The sequence below is a fragment of the Mustelus asterias genome, chromosome 19 (genome assembly GCF_964213995.1).
Source record: "Mustelus asterias chromosome 19, sMusAst1.hap1.1, whole genome shotgun sequence".
NCBI classification, from domain to species: domain Eukaryota; kingdom Metazoa; phylum Chordata; class Chondrichthyes; order Carcharhiniformes; family Triakidae; genus Mustelus; species Mustelus asterias.
This window is the reverse complement of record NC_135819.1, coordinates 59800600-59815777: the sequence shown is the minus strand read 5'-3', so window position 1 is coordinate 59815777 and position 15178 is coordinate 59800600. Positions and strand designations below refer to the sequence as shown.

The following is a 15178-nucleotide window of genomic DNA, read 5'->3' as shown; positions in this document are numbered from 1 at the left end:
CCATCTTCAACGCACTGAGCACATTTACTTGGTTTAGCAAATCACACAGTAATACAAATTTCTGTTGTGTGTTTCTCATTCTCTCATTGTGCTCAGGAATAACAAAGGAGAAACAATATCCAAGAGTTATAAATTGTAACCTCAAATTGGATTTTAAAAGTAATTTATGTTTAGCAATTGTTTTACTGGTGTGCATTTTTCAGACTTGTTCAATTGTTTGCTTCTCTTTGTGTTCCTGTTTCCAGTTTAACTAATAGAAACGATTCACTATTTTAATGGCAAATGTTTAATGCAGAAAGCTGCTTCTACTGATGATGCATGGCTCCATTCTCTCGTAGTTGAAGAGGGAACCTGTGTGCCGAATACATCAAACCCCAGTGAAATGACTGATCGTTTTGAGGATAAGCTCAGTCCTTTCTGGTTCAAGGTTACAGGAGGACAGACTGGTATAGGCTGCGGGATACTGAATGATGGGAAATCCCTCTACTTCAATGGCCCTGGAGGAAGAGAGGCCAGAACTGTCAGTCTTGACACAACAAACATCAGGTTAAAAGCAAAATTTGATATTTGTTGCAGAGTAATTTTACATTAAGAGATCTCTGTTAGCATTGTTTGAGTGCACTGTATTTCAATAAAATGCTTATTAAATTATTTTATTAAGAAACAACATTTCAGTCAGATTTGTAACTCATGAAGCAGAGTACAGATTGTCTGCAAATTCAAATTGTGTCAGTTTGAATCTCTGAATTTGCTCAGTTCTGGTCAATTCAGACAATCATGGATACCACTTTGTGCATTTGAGATGAACGCAACCATTGAGATAGCCAGTAGCTGAAATTACCTCTAAATTAGTTGCACCATGAGGAAATAATAATCTAATCTGATTTGGGGTTCTAAATCTGAACCTATTCGGAAGATTTTGCCCTAATGATATTCAGACTTAATTCAAATCCATTGTGCTGAACCCTTATAATGATGCCAGTAATAAGTTTACATTTATGGATGAATGATTTGTATTCATTAACATAGGATTTTCAGGGCTGTTAAATGCATTAGGTTTGTCACTCAATTTCATGTTAAGGACAGGTCAGTCAGAAGAGTGAACTTTACACAGAGTAGAACTCCTGAAAATCTGTTTTCCCACTGTGCCCTAACACCCACTTCTGAAGAATATTCCTTGGTATCGAGTGTGAATTTATCCCGTTCCCACACTAGTCATTGTTACTGCCTCTCACAGAGAGGTTATCACATTGTGCTGAGTTCTGAATATCTTGTACTGAGGGCTGACAGCATTTAAATTCATTTCCAAACTGCAGCAGCTTCCCTGAGTTACAAACTGCTAATGTAAAGAAGAGCCTGTCAGCCTCGGGCACTTCCTCTCTTACCTCAGGTCCAGGTGGGAAAGCAGCAGGGACGTCACTGAGGGTTTTAACTGCTCCCTGTCCCAGCTGGTCAAGTGCAGCTGAAATCCACACACATCCTCATCCCTGTCCCCCAGCCCCCCTCAATGTATCTGTTCCATAATCATTAATTCCAGAAGTCAATTTTGTAGCTTGTCATGCTTGTCTTTGGCAATCTAGTTTCATAACCACGGCACTATCAGATTGTTTTCAATTTTGGTCATAAATGAGTTTCTGATGTTGTCCATAATATAGTACAGTGGGACTGCCTGATGATATCGGTTGTCTTTAACAAAAGGCTTTCTTCCTATGAACCTTGTAATCTTTATGTTTCATGTATAGGTTGGTTCAATTTTATATCCGAATTGGAAGCAAAACCCTTGGTTCCTCGTGCAGCAAACCAAGAGCTAGAAATGAAGGTAATGATTCTGAAGCGTTTGTCATTTAATTTTTTGTTTATTTGTTCAGAAAACGGAATTATATTTTTTTAGTGCTGTTAAGGAAGATACCTACAATATTATAATCACTCTTCATAGAATCATAGAATCCCTACACTGCAGAAAGAGGCCATTCGGCCCATCGAGTCTGCACCGACCACAATCCCACCCAGGCCCTATTCCCGTAACCCCACATATTTACCGTTAATCCCCTGACACTAGGGTCAATTTAGCATGGCCAGTCAACCTAACCTGTACATCTTTGGACTGTGGGAGAAAACCGGATTGCCCGGAGGAAACCCACACAGACACGGGGAGAATGTGCAAACTCCACACAGACAGTGATCTGAGGCAAGAATTGAACCTGGGTCCCTGGTGCTGTGAGGCAGCAGTGCTAACCACCGTGCCACCCATCTTGTTTGCATGTATGATATAAAACCAAGAAGCCCCAGGTTTAAGCCTCCGTCTGAGGCCAGAATTGTATTCCCCCACCCCACCAGCAGTTTTGAAGGTGGTGGGGGACTGTAAAGTAGCATGGGAGGGAATCCCGCCCGCCCTGACCCGGAAGTGATTTTACAGTTGGACACGCAGGGCCTGAGGCGGGAAGCCCACCCGTGTCCCAGTTAAGGCCCTTATGTAGCCTTGCAATCAATGGGGAGATCAGGAAGGACAGTGAAGTTTGTAGGCAGTAAATAAATTGAAGTTCTTAAGTCATACATATTTCTTTAAGCATAAATGTTTGGTAGCATTGAATACTGTCGCAGAATTATCTGATAAAGAAGGCAAGACAGAAAGTAGGTTAATTTGTTTAGATATGAATATATTTATTTTCTGTTTTAGTAAAACCAACAGGAAAGTTAAAAGTAACTTCTCCATATTGCACCCAGAGTGTGCATGCAGAGAGCAGATAAATGATTTCTTTATCTGTTTGGTTCCTCATAAGTAAACAATTTAAAAATGCTAATATTAATGATCCTGGGACAATCTCTTACAGTCTTTATTCCCAAATTCTTTCATTCTTCCAAACTCTACCCCGACCCCTAACAACAGAACAACCTTTGACTCACGGTGAGCAATGCCATGGGAGATCTGCCAAAGTAAAACAAAATTCCAGCGTCACCTATAACCCTATTCCCTCCTTTCTCCAAAATCTAGGAATTGTTGTGCAGTATACCAACGACAACGGAGTGACCTGGCATGTTCTGCGTGAGCTGGACTACATGTCGTTTCTGCAGCCTCAAATAATAACGATCGAGCTACTCCCAGAAGCCAAAACCATATCGACAGCATTTCGCTGGTGGCAGCCACAACACGGTAAGTTGTAGAATTACAGTTGGTTTGACTGAAGCAGCAGACTTTTCACTGATCGTTCTGGCCAACTAGACATGACCTAATTTCAAGGTCTTATTTTAGGGTATATTGGAATGCAATCAGAGGTTGTGCACTAACTAGATACCATCGAATGCAAGTTGGAATCAAAACCATTTGAAAAAATTGAGTAAATTTAAGCCGGGAATCAAACCCAGGTCCCTGGCGCTGTGAGGGCAGCAGTGCCAACCACTGTGCAGCAACAGTGCTAATCACTGTGTCACCATGCCACTCTCATGTTGTCTTCATTCATCCAGAAATCATACATGTTTGGAAGGAACAGCTCAAAAATACTCAATCTAAATAATATCATCAGCAACAATCATGAACTTCAAATGTTTCGTTTTATTATAATTACTATCATGCACTCACCATTTAACAATATAAATGGAAATACTGTTTTAACCACAATATTAAAGTGCTGTTATCTTTTTGGGAAATTCATTGTTGGCACATCTTTTTCTATGGTGGTGGAGGAGGGCGATAACATCCGTTTTGTATGTGTAAGTAGCATTGCAATGTCACTTTCTTTACACTTTTAAGTAAATGAGAATGAAATTGTCTCTTTCATGAAGTCAGTGAACAAAAAAACAGTACAGCACACGAACAGGCCCTTCAGCCCACCAACTCTGTGCCAACACAGATGCCTCTCTAATCTAATATTTTCTTGCCTCTACATGGTCCATATCCCTGCCCATTCATGTATCTACCCAAATGCCTCTTGATCGTTGTTATATAATCTCATTCCACCACCTCCTCCGGCAGTGCATTCCAGGCATTCACCTCCCTCCTTGTGAAAAACTTGCCCCTTATATCTCTTTTAAGCTTTCCCCTCCCACTTTCAACCGATGCCCCCAAGTAATTGAGCCTTCTACCCTGGGAAGAAGACTCTGACCATCTACTCTATCTACGCCTGTCATAATCTTATAAACCTCTATCAGGTCTCCCCTCATCCTCCGACACTCCAATGAAAACAATCCAAGTTTGTTCAACCTTTCTTCATAGTCCATATCCTCCAAACCAGGCAACATCCTAATAAATCTCTTCTGCATCCTTTCCAATGCATCAACATCTTTCTGGTAATGTGGCAACCAGAATTGTACACAATACTCCAAATGTGGCCCAACCAAAGTCTTATTCAGCTGCAACATGATTTTCCAATTCCAGTGCCCTGACCGATGAAGGCCAGCGTGCCAAACGCCTTCTTGAGCACCTGGTCCACCTGAGTTGCCACCTTCAGGGAACTGTGGGTCTGCATGCCTAGATCCCTCTGTATGCTAATATTTCTAAGGGCTCTACCATTTACTGTATATTTTCCTTCTGCAGTAAACCTTCCAAATCACATCACCTCACATTTGTCCTGGTTAAATTCCCTCTGCCATTTTTCGGCCCAGGTCTCCAGCCGATTTATATCCTTCTATTTCCTCTAACAATCCTCCTCACTCCCCCAATTTTTGTATCATCTGCAAATTTCCTAATCAGACCACCTACATTTTCTTCCAAATCATTTACATATATTACAAATAACAGAGGCCCCAGCATTAATCCTCGTTGAACACTGCTTGTCACAGACCTCCAGTTAAAAAAGTACCCTTCCACTGCTACTCTCTGCTTTCTATTTTGTATTCATCTTACCAGCTCACCTTGGATACCATATGACTTCACCTTCTGTTTCAGCTTGCCATGAGGAACCTTATCGAAGGCTTTACTGTAGTCCATGTATACAACATCCACTGCCCTGTCCTGGTCATTTTTTTGTCACTTCCTCAAAGAACTCAATCAAGTTTGTGAGACACGACCTCCCCTTCACAAAACCATGCCGCCTATCGCTAATAAGCCTATTCTCTTCCAGATGTGAGTACATCCTATCCCTAAGAATTTTCTCCAATAATTTCCCTACCACTGATGTAAGGCTCACAGGCCTGTAATTTACCGGATTGTCTCTTCTGCCCTTCTTAAACAGAGGAACAATGTTAGCTACTCTCCAATCCTCTGGTACCTCATCCATGGCTAAGGAGGATACAAAGATTTTGGCCAAGGCCTCAGCAATTTCTTCCTTCTCCTCTCTCAGTATTCTGGGATAGACCCGATCTAGCCCTGGGGATTTGTCCACCTTAATGTTTTTCAAAACCTCCAATACCTCCTCCCTTTTTATCTCAACATGTCCTAGAATGTCAGCATCCTCCTTTCTACACTCACCATCCACCGTATCCTTCTCCTTTGTGAATACTGATGCAAAGTGCTCATTAAGGACCTCACCCACCTCACCTGGCTCCACACACAGTGCCTCATAATAACCGGGGCCGTGGGGCTTGACATCACGTTCAAAGCACATGGTTTGTTGATTTCAGTTGTAAATTGACTCATTGATTTAATCAGTAGCATTTCCTTGTTCCATAAAGAATTGGTTTGTTCCATTCTGAGATGTTATAGCAATTAACTAAAAACTGGTGGGCACGTGCAAATAGCACTGTGCATATCTGTAGCCAGAATTAATCGATTCTTGTTTGCAATCCTTAAAATGTACCTACTTATTGATAAGAAATGACACAATTTTGTACTGTTATTAATTTGATTTATTTCAGCAATTTCTTAAATTAGAAAAGTTGTGTAATGTGATGCTTGATTTAATCAAGGAAAGAAAAGATCTTAGAGCTCCCAGATATTTAGTTTCTGACGCCGAGGGAAATGGATTTCTTCTATTATTACATTAGAGATAATGCACATGTGCTAAATCTAGACTACTTTGGTGTATTAGCAAAATATTGTAGGATTCACTCAATTTTTGTTCATGGTCCAACAAAGCTCCAGGAGATAATCTGGTTTAAGGAACATTCTTACACATTCTTACAATTGAACATTTTTAATATTTCTAATCGCCAACTAAGGTGCACATTTATTCATGTTTTCTCCTCAGCCAACTTCCCATTAATGACATTTGTCATGAAGGTGGTGCAAAAATAACAGAGCGTAATGGGAGATCCAGCAGAGGTAGCAAGAAGTGTTAGCCTGTAGAAGTTCAGCAAATAGCAGGGCAGAGGCACTTGAAAGAGTCATTCAACTGTCTCAGTTCACACAGGAGCATGGATTCATCAACACGTTAACTTTACTGAAAGTGTTACAGGAGGAGGAATCATCATGTTCCACATGCTACTGCCAGTAGTGCATCTGCCACATTCAGCAGAGCCTACCTTAACCTTGCCAAGGAGTAAGGGAACTACATCCCATCAAGGCATCCACAGATCAGCAGTGGTTAGCACTGCTGCCTCACAGCTCCAGAAACCTGGGTTCAATTCTGGCCTGGGTGACTGTATGGAGCTTGAACATTCTCCCTGTGTCTGCGTGGGTTTCCTCCGGCTGCTCTGGTTTCTTCCCACAGTCCAAAGATGTGCTGGTTAGATGGATTGGCCATGGTAAATTGCCCCTTCATGTCCCAAGATGTGTAGGTTAGATGGATTAATAATGGGAAATGAGTGGGGATAGGGTGAGTAATAGGGCTTGGGTAAGAGATTCTGTCAGAGAGTTGGTGCAGACTTGATGGGCTGCATGGCCACTTCTGCACTGTAGGGATTCAATGATTCTGTGACCATGCACCATCCTGGGACCAGATTGGCATTGAAAGGAATGATGGCCAAACTACAATGCCAATAGCTGTCAAAGCAGCAAGACTTGATTTTTTTTTGCCACAAGCCCCTTTCATGGTCTTCTTTGCAAGAATTATGCAGTTTGCCTTTCACCACTCCAAACTGAGGTCATAGCTGCCCTGTTTCACAACTATTGAATTCTGAATCAGGTTGCAGCAGGGCACAAGAGGCACACATGGTTTCTTTGATGTTCCTAAGGACCAGGGGATAATCAATCTACATCCTAGTCTCCATTAAGCTTGTTTGAAATATTCCACATCAGCATAAAACTCCAAATGATCAGTGACAATGACTGAAGAATTCTCAATGTTATTAAATGGTTTTTAGGTTACAATACCTACACCTTAAGGAAAACATAAATTCCTCACTTTCTCCAAGTTAACAATATTTGGCTACTCAAACATATGTGTTAACCTTATACGATGGCTTATGACATCAATATTCAACCTACCCCAGCAATTCTACAAACAGCCTAACCAAAGTACATGAGGCAACAACCTTTTAAGGCAGACATAGTGGGCCAAAACAATGATTGCAATGTTTAAAACTGTGCCAAAGTTGTCCTAGTGTATCTCACAGAGAGCCACGCACAACAGTGGTGCTGTGCTTCAAGTTACACAGGATAGCTGTGGAAGGAGTCAGATTTAGGTTTAGGAAGATCACAACAAGCCTTGGTGCTGAAGGAAGACAAGGGAACTGACCAAGAATCAGGAATAGAGTGGCTATCAGAAGAAGGAGCAAAGGGTTAATAAGCTCTTAACCAATTAAAGTTTCCCTTCATATTTAATTGGCTATTTTCTCTCTTTTTTCAAAAAACAATTCTTATTATTAAGTTTGTGTGGAAAATGCTAATTTTTGAAAGCAAATGTTAACAGTAAAGAGTGTGATTTGTCTTTATTTCAGTCACAGTGAATGTATGGTGTATATTTAATGTCACGCTGCTGTGTTTCCGCTCCATGCTATATGTGTGAATTAATGATAGAAGGTGAATAAATGCCGTTGCGTTATGGGTTCGTTTGATGTCTCAATGATCTGATCTTGAGACTTAAATGTTTAAACATGAACCATTTATTCTTAATCTTTAACTATTTACAGATCCCATTTCCTGTGGGATAAAAGGGGCTGCTGTCTCCATGCGGGCTGCTTATAGAGTGTTCTCTCAGTCTATTACATGTGACTCTATACATCAGTTCCAAGTTAACCCTTGCTCTGCCAGGCACCTTTACATTACATAGCATGCGGGCACAGACAACATCACACAATAAAAGTGGAGTGTCTCTGGTTGCAGAAGGGTCAGATCCCATATGCATTTAAGAGGTGATCTCCAGGCACCCGAAGGACATTCTGCTGCACCTCATTGATCAAGACCTGAACAAATCCTCCCAGCTCTGACACCAGCCACTGATAGGTGGAAAGCAAAGCTAGAAGTTGTTGGGCTCAGGCTGGCAGCAGAACCCAGTATTTCTGTGCAACTTGGGCAAACACTCCTGCTCCTTCAGCCACCACTGGAAAGCAACTACCAAACAATTTTCTGTGTAACCTCCTGCAGTCTCTGCAGGCCACCCAGAACAAGCAGGCAGTCAGGACATGAACATCGTAAATTCCTGTCACTTGTGGATACATTTTAATCTGGGTCCTGAACCGATATAAGGATTCTAATTTGCATTTGCAGGGCACCTAACGCCTGTTTTATGTTCACCCTCTGAACATTTCAAAGTTGTTAGCTTCCACTTTGATAGCCAGTACACTTCCAGATGAGATTGGAATTTGGGGGGGGGGATGGGGGGAGGTCGTAACCCACAATTAGTCACCATAACTGTTTTGTGGTTTGTCTCGTGGCCTAATCCCTATTGGAAAGGTTTCCCTCAGCTCACATGTAAATTTAGTCTGAGTCAGCCTTGTTACTTCAAAACGACTGTATTACCATTTTATCCACTATTTATATAATGGACTAATAGGTAAGCACATCTCACTTGTATACGACTATTCCATCTGCTCCACAGAGTCTCTAGCACATGACTGCTGTTTATTAAGCCATTATATACAATAATATTCAAATCTTACACCCAAATCATTGATGAAGCATTGTTAAATTTCTCTCCCAAAGTCTTTGAATCCTTATTCTGATTCACTAAAGTTGATAGCAGATATTAAAAGAACACTTGACAGCAATATTTGAACCAAATCAGAAGTCATTCTTATCAATTGAAATTTATCAATTATAGAACAATTTTATTGTGTTTATTTTGTACTTAAATTTTGCTTCTACCACTTGCCATTTTGGATATTGTTTGTTGTTTCTAAACTAAGCTATTAATAGTTTTAATATGTACACCAGTGTGGTAATATTCACTATTTGAAGAGAATTTGGTTTTGTTGTGCAAAACTGCATTCAGTCTGGTGGTAAAGTTGTTGCAAAGGGGGAACTGATTCCTCTCGGATCTGTAATAAGAGAATAGAAGGAGTACAGCTTTTGGAACATGGTGGAAAATTGTCGATCCACTTTTGATAATTGTAATTGGACCATTAAGAAAGGAAAATCCTAAAAGATCTCAATACTGACTGTCAAGTCTGATCTAACATGGTGTTAAATGTTCACATTTTAATGTTGAGCATCACAATTGACATCGCCATCTGTGACACTTCATCCTCTTCTACTTGATAATAACTTGACTGAAATATTAGATTAATGATGTAAACACTGCAAATTTGTTGAAATTTAATTTGCAGTGGATTACTGAGATATGACATTTTCTTCTGCATATTGGCCATGGAATTTCTTGGTAGATTTTTTTCAATGAGTTTGAAGTAAGAATGTAGGAATTGTTAATCCTTCAGTGAGCACTATTATACCCAAAAACATGCAACTTGCTGAAAGTCAGTATCTGTGCTAATTCCTCCCTCTTCCACGTCACTTAAAATGAAAGGGTAAGTGTTACTTTATATAGTAACAGAAAGTGATAAGATTCTTCTTTACACTTGGAATTAAACTAATCAAGCCCTGCTATGAGGGTCTATTTGAACTCAGTTAAGTTATTACCTTGTACCTATTATTCTGCAGTTAACCATTTTGTTCAGCAATGTGGAAAGTAGTTGTGTTATTACAAACCAGCTGAATGAATATAAAAATCAGCAATTAGTGTTGCACGGATTAATGTACGGACAGATAAAGCTCATTGAGTTTCTCTCTCTGCTCCTTAAAATTGATCAACGCTTTTTTTTATAATAGCCAGGAAAAATTTGATAGTGTAAGATTAGTGATGAGTGGATTATTATTTTAACAATTTTAGTTAGCTGGAAAGGGAAAGGAAATTTCTTTTGGGCATGAAATGCTTTGCTAAAGGAAGATTTGAGGCAAAAAACTCTCAAGGGAAGAATTGATTTAACATTAAAAGCAGTGAAAGATCCGAGTGTAACAGTGGGATAAGTTTTGAATTACTGGAGCAAAAAGCTGGCATAGGCAGCAGGAGACTGTTTTGTTTAAACTTCTGCTGAATAATTTTTAGCCTTCAATCTTTTTGCATATCATGCTGGTGATATGCGGGTGAAGAAAGCATTAATCTTACGGCCTTCAAAACATGTTTTGTTTTAATTTGATTCATTTGTGATCAGATGTAATTTAATATATTTTGAGTCCTATCATGTGCTCTAACTTTGAATTTTGTTTCTTTTTAGGAAGGCTCAGTGCACAGTGGGCTTTAGATGATGTCTTGATTGGAATGAATGATAGCTCCCATACCGATTTTCAGGATACGTTTGATGATTCCTCCGACTTGCAGACCAACTGGTATCGTATTCAAGGGGGCAAGGCAGAAATGTATTGCCTCTCAAAGGATACAGCATTGGTTTTTAATGCTAATATAGGTATGTTATCAGACAAAAATGCAAACATGAATTACTTAGCACTGTTCAGAACTTTTCAGAGCACAGTAACCCATTAGCTTGCATTTCAAAGGATTACTTACAAAGGCATCACAGAATCAATATAAAATTTATATGAAAATCAATAATATTAGCCTGAGAGCTGAATGTTTGCTCCATGATGTATTAAAATAATAAAACAATAATGTTCAAATCATAGACCCTCGCAACCCTCAAATGCAAACTGTCTTTCATCTCTGATGCTTCTGTTTCTCCTGTTTTTTTAGGCAAGCCCCGGTTTGCAGAAACTTGGGACTTCCATGTCACTGCCTCCACGTTCTTGCAGTTTGAGCTCAATCTAGGCTGTGGCAGTCAGTCTCCAGACTCCTATGGCATCCATCTGCAGTACTCCCTCAACACAGGCAAAGACTGGCACCTAGTAACAGAGGAGTGTGTTCCTCCCAGCATTGGCTGTCTGCACTACACAGAAAGCTCAGTCTACACCTCGCAGAGGTTCCAGAACTGGAAGCATGTCACTGTCTACCTATCTCCAGGAACCATGTAAGCTTTTAGGAAAAAGTCCAGCTCCTTAAGACCCGCAAGCCATTTCGGCCATACAATTGGACCATGGCATATTTATGTTAACTTCAAATACCTGACCTAATTTCAGAAATCTTAATACTATTGCCTAACAAACATCTATCTGTCTCGGTTTTGAAATTTTCAATTGACCCAAGTCTCAACGGTATTTTGTGGGAGAGAGTTCCAGATTTCCATTATCCTTTGTGTGAAGAAGTGCCTTCTGACGTGACCCCCGATTGTCCCAGCTCTAGCCTCCCTGTTTTGGACTCCCTCCATCTGAGGAAATACCTTCTGTCTATCCTGTCAACTCATTCATTCATCTTAAGTTCACCTCATAATATTCTATATTAAAGGCAATGTCAACCTCGTCTATAATCTTCCCCTTTCATTTATTTATCTCTTTTAGCCTGGGCATCATTCCAGTGAACTTACGCTGCATCCACTCCAAGGCAAATATTTATTTCCTGAGGTGTGGCACCCACAACTGAACACAAAACTCCAGAACTCCCATTCTACCAATTGGAGTACATAGCCACTGTCCTGACTGTCCACTATCTCCTTACTAGTTCCCTAATCATGTCAGTAGGTTGCCTCTAATTCTGTGTGTCTTCATTTTTGTTAACCGTCTCTAATGTCTTCACGTCTCGCTTGTCACTGTCTTCTGGAGAGATAACACTCCTTGGCACTCCTTTATCTACCAAATTACTCACTTGCTGAAAAATCTCTAATTGGTTTATTTGGCATGACTTATCCTTTATAAATCCATGCTGTCTTCCTTGGATTAGGTAATATTTGTCAAATGTTCAGTCCCTCTGAGCGGAATTTTATGATTTTTTTTTCAGTGTTGACTCAGTGGGTAACAAGGAGGACAGCCCGCCAGCTTCCCTGCCAGCTTTTCCCGCCAAATTTTCAAGCACTTTGGAAAAAACAATGGAAGTGGTGGGACCCTGACGTAATGCTGGCAGAGCGAGCTTTGAATAAAGCCGCCTAGCAGCCAACCTTAGTCCCTGACAGATAGGGGTGCGATTTTAAAGGGCACCTTGATCTGAAAAAGATAAAAATAGAAAAAAGACCCCGCCATGCACATTCCCCCCCTCTCCATGGTCACACACCCCTCACCCCCATGGAACCCCCCACCTCCAGAGAACCCCCAACCCGAACATCGGAAGCCCTCTCGGTGCTAACCCCCAGCAGTGTGAAGGTACTGCCTGGACATGACCCTCTCCTCCCTGAAGGCTGTACTTAACTGTGCACCCACAGCGGGAACCGTTCGCCAAGTCCTTATTGATCCAGACCTATTGTAAACTCCACCGATGTGACATAATGTCAGTGGGGGGTGGGAAATCCTTACATTGGGGAATGATACAGTGGGGAAGCCCACTAATGATATTTAAATGTATGGTAGCGGGGTTCCTGACCATTCATGGCTGGAACCTCATTACATCATTGGCAGGGGACAGGGTCAATCGACTGGGGAAATCCCACCGGTGTGGAAACCATTTTGGGACTCCCCCTTGATTCTTTGCCCCTGCAGCAATTCCTGCCTGCCGATAATGGGACAGAAAAACTACCCCCCCCATCCCTTAGAACGGATTCTTATAACTTCCTCAAGAGATGTTAGACTAATGGTCTATAATTTCCTAGTTTATCTCTCCTAGCCTTAACTAATGAAATGACGTTGGCAATCTTCCAATTCAGTGGGGCAATTCCTTTACTTTTACCATTGGAAGACAAATCTTACAGTATAACCCAAGTGTGTTTAAGATGTTTACAAGGACATTTTTATTTCAGGAAGCAATGTTTAATGATGCTCAGTGGATATAGAAACCGTGGAACACAGGAAGATCTTAGGTTTGATCCCTGGAGTATATTGAGTTAGTTGATTTTCCATTACCTGCTCTATAATTGGCATTAGTATTCCATGGGTAGAGAGAAACAGAAATTGTAAGCGTGCCTATGTGGATATCCGGTAAGAAAGGGATCAGGCTGAAATGTGATACAGGCCATCGCCATCACAACTAAACTGGCCGTGGAAACTCAAGGGAAATACTTTCTGTTTTTACAGCAAAATTGTAAATCCATTTTCCAATGCATTTACAATTTCACCAGAAATAGTGAACAGCAGAAGACTGTCTAATCTCTGTTACATTCCCAGCTGATGTCACTACTGGACGGTGAAGTCCCAAAGTGGAACACAGCTTGATAGATCCAAACTTTTACTTTTTGTTTAGAGACAAGGATGAATAAAGTCACATGATTGCCAGTTAGCTTTTAACAGAAGAATAAAACACTTATTAGACAAGAAAAGATTAATACGCTACTCCTTCACCCCAGCTATACATTTAAAGCTATACAAGATTTGTAAGAATACCACAAGTTACAAAATCTACCTTATATTTTAGTGTTCTCAGTAAGTACACAGTCCATGTAAACCAATAGATGAAATGCGCTCAGCCACACTCTGAAACCAAGTGAGAGGTACAACCCAATACATCTTCTGTGGATTTCTCACCAAATCCCCCCAGTTGCTTGTCACACTGTGAGCCAACTGATCTCACTGCAACTCTGATTTTGACACAAGGGTTTCCAAACTCCACTCTCGTAGAACATGCTGAGAAGCTTCTCTCAAACAATACGTTGTCTCGGATGCCTTCACCAAGGATCCACATCCAGGATTTCAACCGCTCCTTTCAGTATTCCGCTACCCTGGTTCAACTTGTGCATTCAAGCTGCCACACAATCTCTCAGGTACCCAGCCATGCTAACAGAACACGACTGCTTCACAGGCTGGAATAAGGTCACCAATTTTAGGATCATCACAGATAGAACATAGAACATAGAAAGCCACAGCACAAACAGGCCCTTCGGCCCACAAGTTGCGCTGATCATATCCCTACCTCTAGGCCTATCTATAGCTCTCAATCCCATTAAATCCCATGTACTCATCCAGAAGTCTCTTAAAAGACCCCAACGAGTTTGCCTCCACCACCGATGTCAGCCGATTCCACTCACCCACCAGCCTCTGAGTGAAAAACTTACCCCTGACATCTCCTCTGTACCTACCCCCCAGCACCTTAAACCTGTGTCCTCTCGTAGCAACCATTTCAGCCCTTGGAAATAGCCTCTGAGAGTCTACCCTATCCAGACCTCTCAACATCTTGTAAACCTCTATCAGGTCACCTCTCATCCTTCGTCTCTCCAGGGAGAAGAGACCAAGCTCCCTCAACCTATCCTCATAAGGCATGCCCCCCAATCCAGGCAACATCCTTGTAAATCTCCTCTGCACCCTTTCAATGGCTTCAACATCTTTCCTGTAATGAGGTGACCAGAACTGCGCGCAGTACTCCAAGTGGGGTCTAACCAGGGTCCTATAAAGCTGCAGCATTATCTCCCGACTCCTAAACTCAATCCCTCGATTAATGAAGGCTAGTACGCCGTACGCCTTCTTGACCGCATCCTCCACCTGCGAGGCCGATTTAAGAGTCCTATGGACCCGGACCCCAAGGTCCTTCTGATCCTCTACACTGCTAAGAATGGTACCCTTCATATTATACTGCTGCTTCATCCCATTGGATCTGCCAAAATGGATCACTCCACACTTATCCGGGTTGAAGTCCATCTGCCACTTCTCCGCCCAGTCTTGCATTCTATCTATGTCTCGCTGCAACTTCTGACATCCCTCCAAACTATCCACAACACCACCTACCTTGGTGTCGTCAGCAAACTTACCAACCCATCCCTCCACTTCCTCATCCAGGTCATTTATGAAAATGACAAACAGCAAGGGTCCCAGAACAGATCCCTGGGGCACTCCACTGGTCACTGACCTCCATGCAGAGAAAGACCCCTCCACAGCCACTCTCTGCCTTCTGCAGGCAAGCCAGTT

General features: G+C 41.4%; 1 protein-coding gene across 3 annotated transcripts in view; it reads left to right on the top strand.

The window, feature by feature from the left end:
• Nucleotides 1–15178, top strand: part of reln (reelin) — a 343770-nt gene that overhangs the window by 237963 nt on the left and 90629 nt on the right. For all 3 annotated transcript variants that reach the window (XM_078235653.1, XM_078235652.1, XM_078235651.1), the window contains exons 31-35: nucleotides 339–546; nucleotides 1743–1819; nucleotides 2993–3151; nucleotides 10525–10713; nucleotides 10998–11271. In XM_078235653.1, the coding sequence (XP_078091779.1) occupies nucleotides 339–546; nucleotides 1743–1819; nucleotides 2993–3151; nucleotides 10525–10713; nucleotides 10998–11271 (907 nt within the window). The remainder of the gene's footprint in view (nucleotides 1–338; nucleotides 547–1742; nucleotides 1820–2992; nucleotides 3152–10524; nucleotides 10714–10997; nucleotides 11272–15178) is intronic.